This window comes from Aquila chrysaetos, chromosome 7 (genome assembly GCF_900496995.4).
Source record: "Aquila chrysaetos chrysaetos chromosome 7, bAquChr1.4, whole genome shotgun sequence".
Taxonomy (NCBI): Eukaryota; Metazoa; Chordata; class Aves; order Accipitriformes; family Accipitridae; genus Aquila; species Aquila chrysaetos.
Window position 1 is genome coordinate 28489577 of NC_044010.1, and position 24500 is coordinate 28514076.

Consider the following 24500-nt stretch of genomic DNA (forward strand, 5'->3'; position numbering starts at 1 on the left):
AAAAAATCATTAAAATAAATTTTTACACCCATAGGTAACAACAGGTTAAAGTCACCAGCCCTTTACAAACAGGAGAACCTGCATAAAAACATCATTATAAGTTTCCATCTAAAGATGACAATGCAGTTTAAAAGCACAATGGCCCAATCCCACCCCGGTAAAGTCAGTGGGAGCATTTTCATTGACTTTAACAGGATTTGGATACGTTCTGTAATTAATTATTTTTCAATTTGTATTTCTGCAATGCATACAGAGGCTCAAACTTGCATTGAGTTAGGTATTCAAAACACACGCTGTAGAAGCATTTCTTCACTGACAACAAAAACAGAATACTGTCTTTATTTACAGGTGAACCAAGGCACAGAGAGAAAGCTTCAGATTCCTGATCAGTCCTTGAACCAGAGATCACCTTCCTTTTCCAAAGGCAAGTCTTATACTTGCTCTTAAAAGAAATGAGATTGTTATATATTAAACCTCATGTCACATCTGTCAAGTAGTACAATGACGTATTACCCAATATACCAAGTATTTAAGCAATTCTCAGAGGTTGCTTAAAAAGTCAGTGATATGACAGAGTGTAAAATCCCTTGATTCCTAGTCTTACTAGTGCAACAACTTGACCATGTTTCCTACTTGTAGATATGGGGTGTCTCCAAAAACCATGCAGGTATCGTTAGGTTTTTTCTTTCCGTTCCAGAATGATAATGATAATTATAACGATAATGATAATGATGATAATGATGAAGGCAGCTTTGGTCAGACATAGTGTTTTAATCATCAGCAGTAACTTTTCAGTGCTTCTGCTGAAGTAGAGGGAAGAATACTAGTCTGAATGTACATATACATGATCTTGTGGTTGAGAAGGAAAAGTAGGTACCATGCTATTTGGAACACTTCAACATTTCATTGTGGTTGAATGAAATCGTCATTTTCAAGGCATGACAGTATTATCAAATGTTATTATCAAAATGATCAAAGAGAACCTTTTTTCCTTTCATTTTCAAGACTTTTCTTCCCTTCAGATCTCCTTTTATAATGACTTTCTTTTATGAAGCCTTTCATAATTAATCCATCTGAATAACAGATATCCCATATGAAGCTTCAGGTCAACAATGTTCACTGATTATGACAGTTTCAAATTTAGGCAAACTTGAAAATGCACAGGATTCAAATCCCACTGAAGTCAAAGAAAAACACATGGAGTTCACAGATAATGTGACAGAGCATCTCTTTACAAAAAAAAGTGTATTTTTTTTCCCCAAGATGAAATAAATAAATTTTCAAGCTGAAATTACATAGCAATATTACATATATGGAGCAAGAATTTCAGGATCAGTTCTGGTTTCCAGGTGTCTGGGAACTCTTTTTGGTGAGCACACTCTTGGTGCTACTTAATGTCAGGATTTAAATGCCGCAGTACCAATGAACAAAACAGCCTCACAAGAAGAGAAGGAATAAAGTTCAGAAGTATTTCGAGTCCCAGATTTTCACAGGTATAATCCATGGTTTAAGAAAAACTTCTGTTCTGTAGTAATGCAGATAATATGCAGACAATTTTCTCTCTAAACCCACTGCCTCCCACCCTTGACATCCAATTAGTTCTCCCGACTTTGCTTCTGGCTCTGCATGGCTTACAGGAAGGTACAGAATAAGGATGCTCATTTTCAAGTACTTTAAAAGAAATTAAATTTTTTTCCAGTTGTATTTAGGCAAATAAACTTTATATCATTTTCAGCATCTCTGGACCAATGTTGGAAGAGGTCCTAAGTGAGGTCATGTTATTATAGCATCAAACAACATCTGGGGCAGATTCAACAAGGAAGATACAATCCTTAAACTCCTATTACTTTTGCTTGGGTTCATATCCATTGAGCCCTTTATGTATCACTTCTGAATCTCACCCTTTCAGTCTAAGGGTACATTTTACATAAACTCTATGTAAATGTAACTGTAAGTGGTTTACCTACAGCAGCATGAGTAAGAAAACTCAGAAAAAATGCATGTGCGTAGTACCAATAAAAATACCTTTTCTATAATCAGTCTAAATAAATGATTGTAAGCTGTGTAGGAAGTAAGATACCTTTATACTAGTGCAATTTGAACTGAATCCACACGAGCAGTTGAACTGAAATTCTTACACAAGTACCAAAAAGCACATAAATCAGACAGAAAGCAGCTTACTGGAGGAGGTCTAAATTACTCTCAGGTTGACAGTGCCAGTAGTAGTATAAAATGCATTAATTCAGGCCTTGTTGCTGCATGAAGATCCTGTGTCGTTTGGTCTTTTCTTGTATTTGGTTGTCATTATTACGTAGATACTTACATCAGTACTGCTCCCAGTGTGGGCACATTTATATCAGCACACAGATGTTTTATGCCAGTGCATGATTTATTTCCATTTGCATACAAGAGGAAGCTACGCCAGTGATATGGCTATGAAGCTATACCAGCAGACGCGACCAGACCTTACAATGATTCTCCAGATTTGATGACGCAAGCATAATTAAAAGAATACAATCTTTCTACGCAGGCAACCTCATAAACTTCCTTAGAGTTACTTCTGATGGGATGCATCGAGTATGGAAAATTACGACAGGGATGTTAACTGCAAGCAGCTCTTCTGACTCTTGGCTGGTTAGTAATCCCACCCTCAAAATTTTGAAAGCTATGCACAGGACTGCATTACACAACCTTCATTAGACATCAAAAAAATAGCTACGTACATATGCAAGCACTAATGGACATAGCAATGTTTGGTTATCTTTCATATGTTACATGTTACTGACATTGCACCACAGTGCATGCCTGGGTTTTCCTCAGAAATCCAGTCACTTCATCAAACCGCTGTTCCTCCATTTCCTTCATTTCCCGGAGTATGACACATAGCCACACATCTCAGCACCCCACTAGTAACTTTCAAGGCAGTGCTCATTTGCATGACAGTTGTCTAGACAAAACAAAGCAGGCTTTATGCTTTCTTTATGAAATACCTTAACTTTGGGTCAGATAAAATGAATTTCTTGAAGGGCTGTATTACTTCAAGGTTGCTCCTAGGAAATCCCACAGCAGAAAACAGAAAATTGCTTTTCTGTAAAATTACCAAGCTCCTCCAACACCCCACGGACAGCTGGAAAACAGCTGTCCTCAGATGGTGTGGGACCAACAGTCCCTGTAAAGAAGAGAGGAGAGTGACTGCACTGCGGTCAGAACGCGGTGGACAGTGATGCAGTAAAGCCCCATTCCTTTCAGCCAGCTCTGCGACGACATCCGCACTGCCTCCCCAGTCTGAGCAAGGCGATGTGGGGAGCCCTGCAGCCACCTAGCAAATCCCAGCTGGGCAGCGGTGGAGGAGGCTTGTAAAGGATCTTGGAAACAAGGACAGGAAATATTTTCTGGCGTTAGCTTCTTTGTACGAAGCTGTTATTGGGGAGGGATGTCTACGGGTTGCCTATCTGCTGCTAGAGCAGGGCATGCGTTGGCTACGCTTTGAAGAGAGAGCATGTGCTGAGCCTTCTGGTTTTCCTTGCAGAGTTCAGTCCTCAGTGACTGCATGAGGATGCTTTTTTTAAGCTGCTGACATTGTCAATAATCAGTTTGTCAATTCGGCAGATTACTTGAAGACTCAGCTCCATTATGTTCTCAACTCACAGTCTCATTTATTCTTTATTCTCTTGCCTCTGCATGATTTGAATTTTAATATATTTCTATTCATAGCATTACATAGTATATACTATATACATAATTGACGCCTATCAAGTGGCATCTCTGAGACAAATATTCTGAAAAGTTTGCTATCAGGTCAACTCACCATTCCCTAGCTACATGGACCTTCCTAACAGCATGATTTTGAGTGACGTTACTGAAAATCACGCCTGTTTACACCTCCACTGATTTAAGTATTTACGGCAAAATTTCTTTTGACTTAAACCTCCTGTAGCTGTACTGGCCATGGATTATTTGTTACCAGCATCAACAGCCATATTTTTAGGTTTCCTGGGCTGTCTTGGAAAGCGGTCTCAGACTTCTATGAAGTAAAGTTTCTGGGAATACATTAAAAGTTTTTATTTCCCTTGAAAATCATCTTTTTTTGTTAAAAAACAGGCCCTGATGGAATGATGCAATCTAAAAAATCTGCATGGGTCTCCTCAACTTTTCATACTCCCACTAAAGCACTAAGAAAGCGGGGACTCATATGATACTTAAAATCACTTTCCAGTGATTATTTCGCTCTGGTGTGTGGCTTCTATTTAAAAAGTTAATAGCTTACTCAGATCTGTATACTCATGTAATTGCCTCCAAATAGCAACAGAAGCTTTGAAGACTACGTGTTTCTTGATATTTCTAAAGAAGGAATGCAGAGTCTGGCCCTTGATCTGCATTACAGTAGTTTCAAAATAGAAGAACGACTAAGAAATTCATTTGCTACACAGGAGGCAATAGATGTTAAGCCTTAAGCTTTGGCAAAGGAGTGACTTCGGAAAACTGAGCTGTACATCATAAGACTAGTAGTTAATTAGACAGCTTATTAAAGGCCAAGTTTTCTTGGCATTCATAAGTACATCAAGAGCAGCTGGCTGTTTGCCACGTATACGTGGCGTTGTTGTGAATGAAGATAACTGTCGCGGCTCCCTGCTGGAGCAGTTAACTTATTTTACCTGAAATTCTTTGATTTGTGCAGTAGGCTTAAAAACAACAATAAACTGTTTAGTGAAACCTGATATTAGGCCAGACCCTGTGGACTGACTCCAAAACAGCATTTAAGCACCAACACAGACAGTTTGGTGGAATGCAAGGGCAGAAGAACAAAATTGGCTCACACGTCCTCTGGTCTTTGAGTTACATACCCTTCATAGGGCTTGCAGTTTGTGACCTTATGGGCTCCAAAGTGCCACAGTTTTACAGTCCTAGGCAGCTTAACACTTAGTTTATACTAAAGCTTGATTGGGGTTGAGATGCTTAATGTTTCTCCATCTTTGCCCCTAAGGGAAGCTAAGCCTACATACGTTCTCAGATCACACATATGAGAAACCAACAGGAATAGGCTTTCTATCAGGCTCAGCTGCACATCACCTTTTTAAAGTACAGCCAACAGCTTTTACATCTCTGTGTGTTTATTCACTTGCTTTTCTGGTTTCTTTACAATGGCTCATCAGTTAAAGCCTTTGCCCAATAAGAAGGTGATCCCGCTTCAAATTCCTTTCAGGGATGAGGATACTTAGAAGCACGTTTCTCAGTAGAGTTCCCTATGGTCTATGCCAGACTATGGTCTACAATGAAGGTCTGGCCGTGTCCTTGCACGCAGGCAGTTGTGGCTCCTCCTGTTGCAGCCCATGTGCCAAAGGTTTCCCTAGCCCAGGCTGCAGTTAGTGCTTACGGCACTTGATGAAGAGACCTAATTTTTGGTCCCTATTCCTCAGCCTGCTTCCGTATTTTACACTGAACAGTCCTTTAGTAAATTACAGAAACAGTCTTCTCTCCGTGCTTTGGGAACCCAGACTCCCTTCCTCTAAGCGGTGTGCTCCAGTCAGTGGCTTCAGGTCATGATTTCTCTCCTTCTCACCATATGAATCTTAAATTACTTGCTAAACAGTGACATAGCTTTGGTCAGAGAGGTGGAAAGTTTCCTTAACACCTGGAACAGCTTACAACATACCGGTTAAGGACCTCTCCTGGGAGGCGGGCAATACAGACCTAAAATCCCTCAAGCAGAGGAAGGAATTAAATATGACTTTCCGACTTCCTGCAGCAGCGTTCCCACTGCAGCCCTGTGAAGGGAAGGCAGAGTCAGGTGTGATTTGGGACCCACACATCCACCTTCCTGCACCCCACTCTGCAAAGTGGGTGAAAGTTTATTAATGTCACAGCAACGCCGAACGGCACACGTGGAGAAAAGTAAGGTTGACACGAACAGTATTACGGGTATCACCCCAGGAGCACACGATGTCTGGAAGTCAAAAAGAGCACAAGATGTAAGACAAAAGACCACAAAAGGTATTAAAAATAAGGGCTAACTGGTGAACAAAGTAATTAGAGAATCGTCTACTTTACCCCTCAACCGATACTACGACACTTAAAAAGAGACTTTACAAGCCAAAATGGTGGAAGGCTGCCCTGGAGGAAGACTGCTGTGAAAAGTCCTCTTCCTGAGATACTGGTGGGTCTCGCTCATGGGGATGTCCAGGTTAGGGCACCAGGGAGAGGGCTTTGCCATTGCTCTGAAGCGAGGAAGGACCCCCATCAGACTCACTGGGTTACTGCTTTGTCCTCCCATGGCTGTATTTTGAGAGAAAAGACCAAAGCCTGGTTATCTTTCTGGGAAAACAGGAGTGGTGATACCTGCCATACTGACCAAAACAAAAGTCACATATTTTACTCCAGTAGTTTAACTTAAAAATTGAGGTCATCTTCCTTTCAGGTTAATATGCTAAATTCAGGACTGAGTTTTGGGCATTTGAATCTCAAATGTACAGAGCTGTCTCTCTGAATTCTAGGTAAGGTGAAATGCAAGAAAACCCAATGCATGGGTGTCGTCCTCTTGGGCTAACTTTAGCACAGCATGCTACATTTGTTGGCTTCAGAAACCACCTCCTCACCAGACTGGATATTTAGGCATGTTCTTATTCTCCCCTTATATGGTATGAGGACCGTAGGAACTCATTATCCCAGGACACTCTGCAACAAACTATTAGAAACAGAGCCTAAACTGGATTAAGCTTTTATACTCTGAACGTACATATTAACAAAACTTCTTTCTTTCCTAAAGCACGTAAAAAAATACAGCATTATGCAAACCAAAGATTATTTAAAAATACTGAAAAAACGCACATAAAGCTTTTGAATTCTGCATGGGGAGGGGAAGGGCAAAGTTTCAGTCATGAAACTGGTGATAGGTGAACAAGGAAAAATGTTCGATTTAACTTGCCTAACCCATAGTTCCTCTGTGGGGAAACCACGCCATATCTGTAGATTAGCATGAATCACGCTACTTCTCCTGCACAAATTATGTCCCACTTTATTTTCCCCAGGGACATTATCTAAATGTATTAGATTTGCAACAAAATTGGTGAAAACACTACAAAACTGGTAGACACATCACATTATAATTTCTTCAAAATAATAATAATAAACATTAGTGAAATATACTCTATTGACCATTGGTACAGTGACCTTTTTTACTAATATGGGATAATAATTGTGTGAAGTTGGTAATACATAAAAGAAAAAAAGAAGGAACTAAAGCCAAAGAAAGCATGTGCTCCATGCAATGACATTATCATCTATAGAGCTAAGATAATCCAAAGCTTGCTGTTAATTTCAACTGCACTGTCAGATTGACAGTTAAACTAAATCACACACACAAGACCCATATAATTACTGTGTGGAAAAAGGCAGGACAGTGGCCTTTGGCTCTAATATGAACTTTTTGTTAGAGCCAGGCATGATGGTACTATCATGGATGATGCTAACAAGCACTTAGGAAAGTATTTTTTCTTTCTCTTGTTGCTTGTATCTACTGTGAGAAGTGTCTGTTTTAATTTTCACATGATTCAGAATTGGGGGGAAAGGAAAGGAAGAGAACTGGATTTTGTCCAAATGCATTCAACAGTTCACTTGAAATTTAACTAGGAGTCACTAATGAAATAGATTGGATGAATACTAGAGGGTAATTGCAGAGCAGGCTAGACCTCGGAAAAGAACAGCCTGAGTTCAAGTGCAGTTTGCAAGTCATGTCTGATATGTTTTTCTACTGTGACGAATAATCTGGCAAGTATTTTGTTGCACCCATGAAAACCTGAAGACTGAAGATAACTTGCTTCCAGCTTCCGAAACCTGTTCACAATAAAAAAGTCTGAAATTCTAAATTTGCTGTTGACTTCACTGCCATTGAGAACCAAGTGAGCTAATCTCCAAGAGAAGGCGGCTTTACAAGCTCTTCCTCCTTCCCACCACACAGCCACTTCTCTACTGCTGCATGGGGCAGAGGACTCACCTGGACACCAAATAATGGAATCCTTGCATCACTATATTCCACGAAGGATGCTCTGAGGATGCCTGCGGCCCAAAAATTTACAGCTGCTATCAAGGACTCAACCACAAAGTAGTCAAACAGCAGGGGACCCATGTATTCTCTAAGGTTGTTAAGGCCAAGCTGCCTTAATGAGAGCTCTCACGGGATTTATTAGAAAATGATCACCTTTTGGTACTGACAAGTCAGACCTCTGTCAGGCTTGATACTGGCCATCATGGGTCAAAATGAGAGATTGAGACCACTGGGAAAATATACTTATTAGATGTTGGGAATTTAAATAATCACTGTGGAACCCAACTAAGGTTCTGCAATATTTAGTGGTAGATAATTTCTGTGTCGCCAAAGGTTTTCACAATCTCCTACATAGGTGATAATAATGATCAGACACGTTACTGTAGTTTTCCTTGCAGTTACAGAGTAAAAGTAGGGTTCAGTGCAGCTAATGGATAGTTACATGGTCCTTGCCACCACTGATAAGCAATACAGAGCCTTAAAACAGCTTTAACACGCTGTCTGTATCACCCAAAACTGAACTCATGTTCATATTTATTTACTATTTACTATGCCCTGCAGCATGATTGCTTTAAAGCCCTTATCAAATGAAATACAGATTATGACCGAAAGTGAGTGGATGTTTTAATCCAGAATCAGTAAATATCCTTCTAAAAATCTTTTTGCATGGGAAGTACTTGCTAATATGAATGACGATGATGATCATAATTTGAACCGCCAGTACTAATTTTATAGTAAGGGAGAGCTGCCAGCACACTCTTAGTCCATCAGTGGTTAGTAATTTATCTTCAAACAAGTAATGACAACATTAGAGGAGGAAGCAATGCTGCTGAATTCTGACGGGATTCTTCCTTTATAAGGAACTCAAGTAAAGCTTGAGTTTTCAGAGAGCCTCTTTTGGTGTCAAAAATAACATCCAAGTAAATGTCGCTCCAGAACGAAGATAATTATTATATTAGAGACTTGTATGGCATCAGGCATGCATAATTTAGATTCTAACTACACATAAACAGTTACATGTGGCTGAGGACATGCATTCAGCTGACAGATGATTTGCAAATATTATTCTGTTGACGCAGAGACACAAAGTTCAAGGTGGCCTCAGTTAGTAAACAAAGATGGAAAATGTACCTCACACATTTACCCCATGCCTAAAAACCAAGCCATTTAAAAGACATCTGGATGTTCAAAAATTAGCATGACGGTATTCAGAGCCCATCAAAACATGCAGCCATGGCTTGGCGTCTAGTAGCTAAGCAACGTACTTCATACATTCAAAACACAGTTGTAAAAGTTGGATCCTCCTGCCAATTCCTGCCACTCTCATTGAAAAGCTAAACTGGAAAAAATCTCTCTTTAGTTCAAATTGGGGCTGTTTTCTCCAGGAAACATCTCTACTGCTTTTTCATCCTTTAACCCTTTTTGTGTTTACATTCCAAGAGGAGTAAATAGATTCATGTTGGCATTTCAAGTGTAAGCATATAAAAATCGTGTGGACTCACACACAGTCCCTGCAAAGAACATCATGAACACATGTAGCAAGAAACTACAGTCTTGTTCCTATTGAGTCAAATACTGAAATGTAATGCCAAACAATGTGCGTGTGCACACAGCAAATCATTAAAGCAGATTAAGTTATACTGAACTGCACTGAAGAGCTAATTCCATAGTTAAACGTGTTGAAATGTAAACCAAGAAAACGGAACCCTGTGCTTTCTTCTTGCAAAGCATTTACATCCCTAAGTAACAGTGCAAGCAATATTTGCATCTTAAGAGTAGAAGGAAAACACAAGAACTGTGACATTTTGTTTAGTTTAGGTACTACTTACATCCAAAAGAAGTAACTCTATGCATGGAAGATGCACTCCTCAGGAATCTGTGGAAGTTGATTACTGATTAGCAGCAGCACACTCTTATTCTGGCAGGAGGTCATCCATGCAAAGAATTACAGATAAGAATCTGTAAAGCAAGTGCACTTTAAATTCACATCCTATCTCAATCCAAATTAACTTAATAATTGATGTTAAGATTCACAGTCTGCCACCCTAAGAGTTTCTGAATTGTAATAAATCCCAGGGAAATACATGGGAATACTGGCAGAGAAAAACAGTCTTCAGTGAAAAGTGATGGATTCTGGCCTAGGCTTAATTAATAAGCCATTAGAAAGGATGTTTATAGCAAAAAGCAAGAGCATTCTGACCCATCCTAGGTAACCTGCTTTGATTCAGATTATAATGATAAAAAAATGAAAGCTTGCAAATTGGACCGATGGGCTTTAAACTGCAAAAAAAGGCTCCTGCTGTACAAGTGATGCCTGACTGACATAAAACCTAATGTTTCAACTATTTACAGCTATAAAAGCAAGCCAGGCGCTTTTTTTCCCCCTTCTGGAGCAACTCCTTCCACAAACCATCCAAAGCATCCTTTTTGGCAGGCTCCTATGATGTAGAAAAGCAGGAGAACTCAAATGAACGGAAAGTCATGCAGTTATTTTTTTCGTACTTGGGGAAGGGAAAAAAAGAAAACACCAAACCCAAGCCGCTGAAGGGATATTCTTACAGAACTTCATTGCATAAACTCGGCCACATGTCTACTACAGCAATGTCCCTTAACGACCTCTGGCAATGCAATTAATTAACAACCAGGCAAGGAGCAAGGCACAGCTCTGCATTGGTAATACCGTCTGGATCTGACCCACAGTTGATCAGGACACCCATTTTTCACTTGGGGAACGAGAAAGAGACTGCATCCCCTTACCACCAGCCCAACTCACTCAACATTTGCAGCTCTGTTTACCTGCGGTTTGCATTTACGTCCTACCCTTGAACCACAAGTGCTGCTGGCTTCCAGTGTGGTGGAGCTATTCTTGCTGGAAATAGCATCTCAACTCACTCCACAAGGAAGTCGCGTGTACTTTTAAGGTGTTCTCTACCATTTTCACTAGCAGGTTTGTTTGGGGACTAATTTAGGCTGGGAAGTGCTATCAGCCCTTTTTGCCTGGACCACCTCCCCAGAAAGAGAGGGGCTGTGTGTGAAACATCTCACTGGGAAAGATGGAACAGCGTCATCTCTCAAGCAGAGCTAAGTTAGGCGGCCCCAGCCGAGTCCCCCGATCAGGCAAATTACCACCTCTCTGCCCTGGCAGGGGTCCCAGCGCCGTACTGGCACGAATGACTGTCCCCCCACCATGGGGATGACCTTGCAGGGGAGGGGGCACACGCAAACAGGTTTTCAACCCCTCTTCCATCCCCGGCAGCTGTGCGCGAGCGTGCCAGTCCCTGAAACGCAGCGCAGCCCAACGGAAAGGCCGAAGACATGAGCGGGGAGGCAACCGCCAGGCAAAGCAGGGCAATGTGGCTGGAGGGCTGCGGGGCTGGCCTCACTGCAGCCCAGCCACCCCACCACGCATCATTCAAGGGACACGAAGTCGCTGTCGGTCGGGGTGATGCCTACCTCGCGGGTGAAGAGGATGGCAGCGTCGTAGTGCTCATCGTGGTCATCGTCGAGGCGGTTGTGCTGGTGCTGCCACTTGCAGAAGTTCTTGAGGGTGGTGGCGGCGTTCCTGTTGACCTCCAGCCCTTTCTCCTTCTCCCCCAGGGCCACCACCTTCACCACGGCCAGCCGCACGTGGTTCTCCAGGCTGGCGTGGGCGTAGAGCCGGGAGGCGATGGAGGCCAAGGTGAGCAGGTAGTGCTGCAGTCCCTTCCCGTACTTGCGGACCATGGAGGCGTCGGCCACCAGCAGCAGCTCCACCTGCCGGGCCCGGGAGACGGAGCGACGCCGCCGCCGCCGCCGCCGGCCGTCCCCGGCCGCCGCCCCGGCCGGGTCGCGGGTCTCGCAGCTGGTGCGGGCCGGCACCGTCTCGAAGCTGAAGCGGTCCCTGCGGAAGAGGTGCGGGGCGCGGGCCGGGCCCTCCCCGTAGATCCGCGGGCCGGCCGCCTCCCCGCCGCGCCGCGCCGGCCTGACGGTGTAGCGGGAGCGGCCCACGGCGAAGAAGCCGTCGAGGCCGCCGCAGAGGTTGAAGACGGCCAGGGAGCGCGGGCTGCCGTCCACCGTGCCGCGGTAGTAGCAGCGCGGCGGCCCGCCGGCCCGCGGCGCCCGCGCCCCCACCGCCTCGTCGCGCTCCAGGTCGAGGAGGAAGCGGTGGCCGCCGGCGTAGAGGACGTAGCCCGCCTTGCCGCCCCCCGCGTAGGTCGGGTCGAGGCGCCGCACGACGCCGCTGGCCCCGCGGGGCGGCGGGGGGCGGCGGGGCGGCCCGGGGGGAGGGCCGGGCCGGGGCCGGGGCCGGGGCCGGGGCGGCGGCGGGGCGGCGGCGGCGGGGGGCGGCGGCGCTCCGTCGTCGGCAGGTGCCGGCGGCTGGGCCAGAGCGAGGTGCAGCTCGGCAGCCAGCAGCAGGGAGAGCAGCTTGAGGAGCATGCTTGCCTCGCCGTCAGGAGCGGCCACAGTGGTGGTGATAATTAGTAGTAGTAATAATAACAACAAGAGTTGGGGAGGGGGGTGGGAAGAGCCGGTCGGCGGTGTGCAGCAACGTAGTGAAGGGAAGGAGAGAAGGGGGAAGGAGGGGAGAAAAACAAAAAAAAAGAAAAACAAAAAGAAAAAGAAAGTTCTCCCTCTCAAACTCGAGTCAAGTGTGAGTGGGAGAGAAAAAAATGTCAACAAAAGCCGCTCGCGTGTGAACTTTGTGTTTCTCTGCAGGGAAGAGCCGGGAGCACATGGAAGGAGAGAGAAGCAAAAAATCCCAAATCACTGCTGCTGGGGAGGCAAGGGGGGGAGAGAGAAAAAGGAGGAGAGGAGGCTCGGACCCTGCAAGTAGAGAAGTTTGAGCACTTCCCACACCTCTTCCACTTCTCTGCTGTAGTCACCGGATCATCACCAGCAGCAGCAGCAGCAGCAGCAGCAGCAGCAGCAGCAGCAGCCGGGGCAGGGGGCAGGTCTGCTGCGACTCGGCACTTTCTCGGGCTCCAGTGGGCTCCCTTTCCTTCTTTTGCCCCCTTTTGTTTTGCAGAGAAGGAGGAGAAGGGGAGAGAAGAAATTCAGGCACCAAAACCCGCCTCGATCGTCTCCGGTGAGATGGTTAAAAAGGAAAAAAAAAAAAAAAAAGCCCAAGAAGCGGAAAACGTCCCGGATTTTTGTAAAAGCCCCCTCCCTGTATCTTTTCTGTTGTTGTTGTTGTTATCCCCAGTCTGTCGATGTGAACAAGAGGAGAAGGGAGAGAAATGTGAAGATGAGAGGAGGTGGAACAATGAATTTATAGCGGAATGCCATCCTGCAATGGCAATTTCAACAATTCGTCACTGCAGGCTGCCTCTTAAAGGGAGAGCTTCAAAACCACCACTCCCACACTTCCTTCTCATTTAATCAGACAGAGGGAGAAACTTGAGGGGTGGGGGAAAGGGGGGGGGGCTGCGGGGGGAGGAGAAAGGGAGGGAGAGGGAGCGGGAGAGAGGGAGGCAGGAGAGGGAAAGAGCGGGAGGAAGCCGGGGAGGGGAGAGAGGCCGGGAGAAACAATGTTTGTGTGTGAAAAACGCAAGATTTCCCTCGCATCGCTTAAAGACACAGAGTCACCCGGGGTTGGAGATGTCACCGCTGGCCGGGGACGGCGAAGCTGCGCTTACCTCACGTCCTGCCCGCTTCGCCCTCTCTGCTGCCTGACGCTGCCGCTCATTTCGCCCTGTTCGGCGGAGGAGGCAGATTTACGCCTGGCTCTCCGAGGGGAGGGAAGCGGCCGGGGCTTTTCCGAGAGCGCCGGTGCTGCGGAGCGCCGGTGGGGCGGGCGGGGTGGCTGCGCCGGGCGGGGGGGTGCGCCCCCGCCGCGTCCTGGCTCGTCCCCTGACCCTGCCTCTCTAGACTCGGGCCGGCGGCAGCACCAAACTTCCTCCCTTTGTCTGGGCGGCCGCGACTCGTCTGCACCCAGCCTGTCATTAAGTCCCGGCAAGCTGTCATCTAGTTTGGGCGGACTGTGATTTCCTCCGAGCCCCCGAGGAGGAGGGAGGGCGGGGAAGAGTTAATGCTCGCTTTGACCTTTTGAATGACTTCAGATACTTAGATCATCCCCCCGCTGACTGACACGCACATCCACTCACCCTCTCCCCTCGTCTGTCCCCCGCTTCCTGCCTCGCCGGGGACACCACAAAGGGCAGATGTCTGCACTGACTTTTCGTCTGTCCTTTCCACCTTAACACTGCCCGGAGAGTGAGGGGAGATAGGCAAACAGCTCGCTCTCTGCCGAGATGGAGGGCTGGAAGGCAGCCTGGGGTCCGGGAAGGCGAGAGGAGCGGGACCCCGGAGGAGTCCGACCCCGCCGGCTTCCCTCCTGCTGCGGTACGCGACCCGGCATCGCGGGGTGCGCTACTTGCATCGAGTCGGGCACGGACGCATGGGGAACAAAATTGCTGGTTATCTCGTGTTTCCTCTCCGCGTTCCAAGACGGGTGCCAGGAACAGGTGCTCTCTAGCTGCACGACTCCAAAGGGGATGCAGCTCTCCGGTCTCGTCCCAGCCTGCAAACAGCATCGCAGCCCGACCCCTCTGTCTGCGAGGGAACGATGTGCACATCTGTAATACTTCGCAGAACCAGGACCGTGGTGGTGCGATGCGCAAAGCACGGCGGACCAGCACCCGCCTCTGTAGCTTCCAGAGCTGCTTCGAGAGTCTAACACTTCTGCAAAGAACAGGTTAACTAGCGCAACAAACGTTTCAAAAATTAATATTCCCATGTAAACGATTACATTAACATAAATAACCCTGAGGTTATGCTTATGCACCAAAGTTTTGCAGGTGTTCTTTTTCCATTTTTCCGGAAATGGTGATACCTGCAAACAAAAGTTCATTTCTCAAACTCCTGGTATTTCTTTTTCTACATTTCAGTATGTTATCATCACCAAAAATTCTTGACTGGAGTCAGTAAGTTCCAAAATTAAGAGTTCTGTATCAGGAAGGTCACATGACATTTTTGGGGCATTGGTCCAGGACTATTCAACATTTTCAAATTTAGACATTTTCTCAGTTACTTTAAACTAGTTACAAAGTCAAAAAGACAGTCAAAATTTTAAAGGGAGGGAGACGCAAGAAGAAGGCATATTTTGATTTAAAAAAGAACCTGTAATTTGTCTTCCACTTTTTCTGGGATGGCTTTTACTTTTCATTTGAGCCTAGTAGATGTCTGTTCAGCACCAACAATATTTTTATTGACTTCACTGTGACCTGATCAAGCCCTGGATTTGCATATATATCTGGGTCCAAACTCCCAGATACCTCTGGGAGAGGTGCTAAAGATGAGATCTGGGATAAGGAATGTAATTTGGATAACAACCTCAGAAACTCTCATTAAAAAAGTGTTAGTTTGTCAATGAAAAGGCATATGGTGCACAAGAGGCCAGTGTAATGTTCTCCCATGCTACAACATAATTCCAACTGTCTGGCCATATAGCCTAGGAAAAACAGGAGTGCTTAGAAAGGTTAGCGGTAATTATATGGTGCATCTTACTGCTCGTCTCTTGTGTTGTCTTTGATTTCCCAAATGACAGGAAAAGTTGGCTAAGCTTCCACAATGCCCTGTTTTACTGAGCAAGGATCTAGGCTTTCCAGGAAGGTACAAATTAGCCTGTGCAGATTACCCCATAGATTATGATATTTCCTATTTACGTATCAAAACTCTAATAGCTCAGCAGTGTAGTAATGGAAAGATAGGTAAGTCATGCCTCACGCAACAAGAGGAACCCTCTTCTAGTCTGAGAGTCTTGAAGTATAAGGATAAATGACTTAAACAAATCATCTTCTTTTTCCTCCCAGTTTTGCCCTCTTAGTCTTAGCCTCTTTTTACAGTTAACAGCATTGCCTTTAAACAAGAAAGCCTGTTAGCATGTCCCAAGTTGTAGATGACACTAAATCCTTGTCAAACAGTTCTGACCTGGAAATCTCAGAGCTGACCTTTCCCAGCTGAGAGATAGAGAGCCACAAATCCTCAATTAGCTTTAAGGCACAACACAAGTTTTGTACACTTAGGACCAAATTCAACCCCGATGTAAAAAGACACAGTCCTCTTGAGTCTCTGGACTGCGAGCTCCTTTCATTAAGGTTGTGTTTCACCCCCTGGGTTTGTTCTTGAAACCGTTTAGGAACCTTCAAGTAACAGCCTCGGTAGCTGGGGATTCCTGATTAAATAGTATTTTAGCCACATACCAAATATTGCTGTAAGCATTATAAACACTCATATGGAGGAATAGCTTGAGAGACACAGAGATACCGACAAAGTTGCTAATCATTTTATCCACGTGTCCTTCAAACTGTCTTATAGAAGGGTCCTGTTTTACATCACCTCTTTTTCAGTTCTCAGTCACATTACTAGGGATAGAAAACCTTGAATCCAGGGTGTCAACAAATGAGTCCTGTGTCTGCCTACAGCCCCCTGATAGTAGTCAAGGCCTAGCATAGATGTCCTACACAACAGTGCCTGTCTTTTCACCATTAAATTAACTCATCCTCCTTGGAAATTAAAAAATATTCTGTTCAGCTTTTATTTTTCTGGTGTTAGGACTGTCTGACATTTCTATGTAATTGCACAGGGGAGATAGCAATTACTATGGGAGATACTAGTTTTTTCTGTAAAATTATAGGAAGATCCAATCAAACCCAAGAAAATTGCCTGCTCAACATGTTCTAAAGTAATATCAGCCAAACAACATTTGATAGACTTGTGATCAACACAGGCCTATAGCTGGGAACTGGACTCAGGTTTGGGTAAGTAAGTTCCTATCCGAGAATCTACGTGTAGCAACACACTTCTTAACATGGGACAGGTTTGTCCCTCCTGAGAATTGAAAGCCTCTGTTAACTTTATGGAACATTTTTAATATGCTTATCAACAAGATCAAGTTTGCCTGCAACAGGAGGCTGTTTGAATCTTTATTCCCCACAAATCTATCAGTGATACTTTGCTGCCTTTCAAATTCACCATAGTTTATTGGTCTTGTCAGCAATTTTAACAATACGATTTTATGACTATAATGTTCAAGTCTATTGGTTTTAAAGCTTTCCTATGGTGATGCATTAAAACCACTGAAGACATTTATTTCTAAAGTGCTCATTATTAAATAAAATACTCATTATAAGTAATTTTGCAAAGAACTCTTAAAGGTGAATTTGGTTAACATTCTGGGAAGGAGTAGATATACCGGCATTTGGAAGAAGTTATGCAGCCTTTGACCCCCACCCTAGGACAGCGGCATAGTCAACATTGTCCCTTATTTGGACTATGTGTCTTTACGTGGCTTGAATGCTATGAAAACCCATTCAGATGGAGACCTCCTGGCAATTGTTTTGACTGACTCTAACTTGCTTGTTGATATTGAATGGGTTTGTGGTTGATAAATAAGCCAACATCACCATTACTGGTGTATCCTTCCTGCCAGTCTTACCAGATGCTTTGGGAACTGAGAGCTTCTGGAGACTGAGCTAACTTCTTCATCTTTCTCATATTGCATATAGCAAACGCAGTAGCAGGAAGCTTGCTGTGCACTGCATGTTCTCTCATTTCCACCGCTGGCGTTTCTTCCACACACAGCTGGCATTTCTAAGGAGTCCAGTGCAAAGTTTTTGTAGGCCCTGAATTTAAAGGTCAAGTAACATCTACCTCAGAAAAACAATTAAAAAGTATTTTCACAATGAAGACACTGAGGCTGGTGTTCCTCAGTGCACAAGTTCCTGGATGGCATTAGTCAGGTTGTGCCTTTGTGCCCCTCACAGGCCACCACTGCATATGACCACCACCCATAGCTGTTGTAATTGGCCACGTTTAGAATAAAAATATCTTCAGTTACAATAAAATCATGAAGTTAAAGCAGTCATATTCGGTAAGAAATGTAAGTCTTTTTTTGGTGTGAAGCACTGTAGCTTTAAGGCAAAATGTTTTACTTGCTTCTTTACGGTCAATGACATCTTCCTCAACTACAGCCATGTGGGAGCGAAGGAGACGCCTTTGGCTTGGAGTTTATGTTTTTATAAGTGGCATGTGTAAGTAATGTATCAAGTATATAACAGTTCCAGCAGGCTGAAAATTTTACATTTGACATCAGCTTCATTTTTCTGTAAGAGCTAAGGGGGCAGCCGCAAGGGTTATAGTCTTAAAGCTGGGTTGGGCAGTGTTGAAATAGCGGTATTGTTTCAGTGTAACAACACAAGAATATTGTGAATTTGTGGGTACCATATCAAATTAAAATAGGAAACTGTCTGAGGCCTGGCTAGAAATCAATTTGTTAGGGTATCCACTTATGGAGGAGGAAAAGAGATTTCTGCAAGATTAATCATACATAAAAATATGTCACATAATAAAATATACCTCCTGCCTGCATAGCAGTATCCAGAGGAGGGGTGTTTACTGATCAAAAGAAGCTATGACATTGTCCAGTCAGGAGGAAAAGGAGATGCAAATGACGAATTATATTTCCTAGCTATTGACCTAGAGAATAGACCAGAATGGGGTCCTCACCTTTCTACAACTGTTGCAAGGAATGAACTCACATAAACCATAACATAGGTGAATAATTGTGACCATTGAACCTACTATGAATTTTGTTTAAAAACACATGTTGGGTGGAGGCAGTGCTCTGCAGGAAGTATCAGATGTTAGTGTAGTAAGTATCAGACCCTTATCCTTTTTTTTTCCTGAACAGCAGCAAGATTATCAGAGGAAGGGTAAGATGTTAAACTTTTCTTATAAAAAAATGACACTTGTTATAAAAATACATTTTAAGAGTGCAAGATACACACCTGATGTATTCTACAGCTGTTCTTCTAGAAGACTAGAAGGCCTGAAAAACTCTGGAGTCTAGTTTGTATGAGGAGCAGCAGACATTTAATTAATCTCAGTCCTAGAATTTTACAGCCAATATGTGGTCTCTGAACATCTCTGCTCTAGTTAGCAGAACATCTGTAGTAGGAAAACAGAACTTGGATAAATCCAAGTATTCTTGTACCCCTCCAAACCTTACCACTTTTTATCATTATTTCTTTAAATATTTTTCCAACAATTTGTATGTTCAGCTTCTCCCTGTCCTCCCAGCTCTATTTGTCAATCTACCCTTTCAGCCAGCTATGTGCCTTAAAATTTTTAATGAGCCATGTCTAAACAAAAACTAATTCAATACTGATTTAGCAGGCGACTAGCCTCCCCTCACTTCTACCCAAATCTTGTTTGTTCTTTTTTGCACATAGGCTGGATATATGTTCTTGCATATACTCTGGAATAGCTGGATCAGAAATACCAGGGCAATTATAATGAAAGAAATGCCTCAAATGTTGTTCTTTTTTTTTTTTTCTTCAGTCAAGTTCTCAGTTGATGCAAGTTGGGATAGTTCCATGTGGGCAAACTGTTAGAGGCATAGCTTTATGAATTTACACATCTATAAATGATATTCCAGTACTGTAGGTGGAATATCTTTTTCCATGTCATCTGAGGCATAAACCAGAAAATGTACTTCCCTAGACTTCAAAGTTAAAACTGTAAGAGTGATTAAAGAGAAATTTAAAACAAACATTCACTTGCCAGATCTCACCTGGCATTAATACACACGCTGCACCACTTAAGATATCAAGTTCTGGTTGCCGTGTGCCAGATTTTTCCATCTGAATCCAGGTTGCCCTGAAACTCAGGGAGAGAGAACTTTGCAGGTCCTCTGAGGCAGGAGCCGGGGGGAGTGCTGTCAAGTGGCACCACTGCCTGGCACAAAGCTTCGTCTGGCTTGTCCTCACTTGAAATAGAAATCTTTGCCATGAAAGGGAAATGTGGAGACCCTGCAACTTGCTCTCGCCACAGATACTTCTGTAACATTAATCCACAGGTAGGATCTTTTTGAGAGCACTTCTTTGTCTTGTACATTGTCTAAGAAGGCATGTAGGTGCATACAGGGTGCATCTAGGGTAGGATCATGCATGTGCTTTTGAGTGACTCTCCCTATCATCTCCACTTACTGTGCTTTGATTTGCACCAGGTAGGGGTCATGGAGCACACAAACGGGATTCCTTTGGGATGAAACTAAGCCAGAAGATATGTTCCTATGGGCATACAAGGCACAGGACTAGACTAGAGCTAGACCAAATAAATCCGCCTAAAGGCATACTGAGTGGATGTCACGTCCTTAGCAACAACTGTTCTGCCGTCCAGATCTCCTATCCAGCTGCACTACTTCCTAGAGCAGAGAGTCCTGCTACTGCTGTTGAGGAACATCAGAAGGATACACACAGGCTTCAGTGTCAGCTGAAGGTTACATGATACTCCTTTTCAGATGCAAATGTTTTAGACACTTTTGCAGGCTAGGATGCTGTATGAAGAAATGATAAGAGAATGCATATGTAAGACAGGGAGGTAGTTTTCTGAATATATTTTACTTTCTTTAACAGTGGAAAGCATACATTTTAATGATTAGCACATATCTTGTAACGCATGCACTTCCGTCAAAAGGGCCAGGAGCTCCATGTAACATTTAAATGCTATGTTAGTCTTATTTTAAGGGCTTAAATGGGTCTCAAATAGTGCATAAGGCTTATGCTGGCCTTGGGCATAAGGGCACGATTCACCCTGAAAGAAGAGACCAAACATAAGTCTCATCACAGCTGCAATATTCATTTCTGGAATGCACCCAGCAGGTCTTATCCAAGCCACTACAGACAGGCAGTTTGAGTTTTTCCAGTTCCTAATGATTACACAGTATCCTGGAGTCAGTTGGACAATTTCCACTGAGAGTGAAAGTCTTTGTATTTAATATCCCCCTAAAATAAAAGTGGTATAAGAGAAGGGCCTCAGTCTTTTTCTTCTTTTATTGCTGTTGTTGAAAAGGTTTAGCCCAAAGGGATTGGAGCACTGGGCAAAACTACAAAATATGCAGTACATCCTGTTACACCAAAGTAGGCAGATCCTCTCCTGTAACAAGCAGACTGGTACAATGGAAGACTTTGTCTAGTTTTCCTGACCATACGGTACTATAGCGTGCATGGTATTTCATTATGGTTTCCATTTCAGGAAGTTAAATGGTGGAAATCGCTAAGTATCATGACTCCATTTTCACCATTGTTCTGGGAGGGGATGTGTTTAAAAGGAATGGGTAAATGTCCCTGGAGCTCTATTACATGATACTGCAATGTACCACAGGAAATTACTTCCCTCTTTACTGGACACCCAGAATATCATCAAATACGAGTCTTGAAAATCTTCAGCAGCCATGTTCCAAAGAAATTTGCAAAGAAATAAACAAATGAAGTGCCTAGCAGATATAACATATGGACAGAGCAGAGAATAGCTTGATCTTAAGTTGATCTGAACAACTGGTCCTTTCAAAATCAATTTATCGTGATCTTCAGCAAAAGAAAAATCAGAGCAGGTCCACTAGACAGCACCACTACCTCCACTACACATCATGCTACAAAATGTCTTTCCTATCTCTTGTGACCTGGAATAGAATTACAAAGCAGTATACAAAACACAAGCACCCATGAAGGCAGCCTACCTTTCAAAGTGTTAGGAGAACAGGGCAAGAAACCTCCAAATCAACCCAAACTTTTGCTTTCCTATGTAGTCTGAGTTACAGAGATTTCATCATAGCCTCAAGGCTGTTTCCCAAATTACCTACCCTTTCTCAGAACCCTTCCGCTTCTCTGCTCCCTTGTCTGCAATATTTTCAGATTTTTTTTCTCCCAAGAGGACATTTTGAAATGTGCATGTCATGGTCCAGATCATAACCACATCAGGCAACCTTCTTTCCTCCCTGATGTTTACTGGGTTTTATATTCTCCAATATGAACTGAAAAATGTGTGTACTCAAGCCCTTGCCAGTGAACAGCATGACTTTCCACGGTTCATAAAAACTCACCCATCCCCTGTGTAGGAAAACCATTCTCCTTTGCACAGAGCAGGAGTTCACTACTTCAAAACACGGAAACCATATGGTGACATGTTTTAAAAGAAAACATAATGACCCTTCCCAACAAAACCCCACCCTTTTCACCCCGGAAAACTGACCAGTGCAATCACCTGGCCTACCACGAAGTTCCAGCTGCTGTTGTGTGAGGAAGGATGAGTCTTAGCACCATGTTTGTGTTTGCCGGCTGTAAGTCAGGCTGTTGTCAGCCTTGCCACCTTCTTCTTTGGTCACTGACTTATGCCCAAAGCAGAGGGAAGGCAGAGGACATTAAGGGATAGTTTGTGTGTGAGCCTCTTCCCTTTCTGTGGCTGGGAAGTTCTCAAACCTGAGCCTCCAGGTGTATGTGCAGGAGTGTGTACATTAAGTTTGGAGTCAATGTATGTTTGGGCTCAAGAAGGGCCGTCTGTTCACACCCCAAAATTCAGCTTGACCCACTTGACCCATTAAAACCAGGATTTTGGTATTTCCAGGGAAGAAGTGACAGCCTTTGGTAAGATGTTCCAATGCTTATTAACTTTAACTGTTAAAAAGTTGCATCTGACTTCTAATCTGAATTCATTTAGCCACAGTGCCCAGGCATCACACCTTGTTAAACTTTTGCCTGCTAGTCTGAAGAATCTGCTACTTCTTTTTCCTAGTTAGTAAAATTATAGATAATACCCATGTCACTCTAACATTTTCATTGGGAGGCTAAAACACAATAAGGACTTTATGCCTATGCAAAGATCTATTTTTCAATATTTCAGTCATTCTCAGGGTCCTTGTCTTAGCATCCTTCAGTTTATCAAAATTCTCTCTAAGCTGTGGATATTGCAGCTGGACAAAGCAATGCTGCTCATGCCAGTGTAAAATACATGTACAAATTGACTTGCCATAACTCTGTTGGGCAGAACACCACACCAGGAACTCACATTAGCTGATTAACAGCAGCAGCTTCTCCCTTTGCTTTTGCAGGGTCCCTACTTCTCTGGAGAGAATGCTCCTCTTCTAAGGTGATGGCTTACAGTCTTTTTTTCCAGATGTGCTGCTCTGCTCAATACTTATTCTGCAGGATCCTAAATTCTTCATGTCAGTGTCCAGCCCATTTTAAAGCTTAGACTGCTTCCCAAACTTATTTTATGATTTTATGTCTATTTCCAGGTCACTGATAAAAATATTAAATTGTGTTGCGCCAAGAATTGTGTTCTTTGGTATGCAGAAAAGTCTTTCTTGATAATAAGTGCTTCTTTACAATCACATTTTGAGGTCTATCAGTTTCACATATAGTCAATGTTTGCTGCATATTTTCTACGCCTAGGCAAATCCACATGAACCACACTGAGCAACTACACTGTAATAAGGCTGAATAATAGTTCTCTGTCATACAGTCACTTCCTTCTCCTTATCCTCTGTCTGCTGGAGCGTTTGTCATTCAGGCCCAGGGCTGCCGTCTAGAATGTCGTTGCTGGGGTCCCACAGAGCAAAGTCAGGCTTCCTGAGTGGCACTGACAAAGACGTGACCTCACTCCAGCTCTGTTTTTTCTGCTTGTACACATTTCTACTTACAGGGCTTAGATAGTACCTCCCTCCTATACTTCACAGAGACATATAAAACCCTGTCCTTTCCTGTTTGCATCTTGTGAAGAACTCTTCTTGGTAAATTCTCATTGCAGGTTTTTTTTTTTGGTCTTACTTAGAACATCTGTCTACACCTTTGTGTGATCTTTAACTCATCACTGCACTCATTGGTCCAGGTCAGACCAATTTCTAGTGAAGAGTAATATAGCAATGTAACTTACTGTTGGGTTTTAAGTGTTAAGGAGAAAACATTTAGTGGGTGAGGAAAATCTGCATATCCTTGACAAAAAGCCTTAATGCATATCATTGTGCATAAGCTGTACTTTTCCTTGGAAGTAAAGGCTAAGTGGGGCCCTATATTCTGTTGTGTTGTTGTTTTTTTGTTTTTTCTTATTTGTATGTCCATTTACAGTGATATGGAGTAGCCCCCATTATAACTAGCCAAGGTATTATGATGCAGTAGAGTCTTGCTCCCAGTTTGCACATGTGGAAATTAATTACTGCACAAAATGCAAGGCAGTGGCATATCAGACTGTCTGTTCTCTGCAGTATAACCCTCATGGACTTTTCTCCTCTCTTATTTGGCTAAACCTGTTTTAACAAGCACCTGGAATGGTTCAGCTCAGATGCTCCTGCTGTTGCTGCTCTGTAAACCCAGAGTGACTCCTTTACATACTTCTCTTGAAGCAGTGACTTGCATGGGGCAGAGGCAAAATTCCAAAACAAAGCAAGCAGACGCTGTGGGTCCGTGAAAGCCACATGAAGTTGGAGCTCTGATGCCTTTCATTATGTTGTGGTGTGAGTACCCTGCGTTCACATGGCCTGATGAATTTTAGTAAGCTCTGCCATTATTTTGAGTTTCAGACTCTTTCTGCAGATTTGAAGGCACTCTGTGTGCATGTATGTTTGCCTGCATGAGGTGGGGATTTGGTTTTACTTTTTAATGTTGGAAAGCAAAACACTCTCATTCTCCAGCCTCTTTACTTCCAC

At 43.6% G+C, this 24500-nt stretch overlaps 2 protein-coding genes across 2 annotated transcripts in view; one reads left to right on the top strand and one right to left on the bottom strand.

The window, feature by feature from the left end:
- ADAMTS5 (ADAM metallopeptidase with thrombospondin type 1 motif 5) overlaps positions 1–12737 on the bottom strand; it is a 47381-nt gene extending 34644 nt beyond the window's left edge. The window contains exon 1 of the mRNA XM_030019835.1: positions 11495–12737. Coding sequence (XP_029875695.1) covers positions 11495–12457 — 963 coding nt within the window. The 5' untranslated portion in view covers positions 12458–12737. The remainder of the gene's footprint in view (positions 1–11494) is intronic.
- On the top strand, positions 11607–13556 carry LOC115343630. Its single transcript, XM_030019836.2, has 2 exons — positions 11607–11720; positions 12737–13556. Exons 1-2 carry the CDS (start codon positions 11709–11711, stop codon positions 13397–13399), a joined length of 675 nt encoding a protein of 224 aa, XP_029875696.1. The 5' UTR covers positions 11607–11708; the 3' UTR covers positions 13400–13556.
- The last annotated feature ends 10944 nt before the right edge of the window (positions 13557–24500 follow it).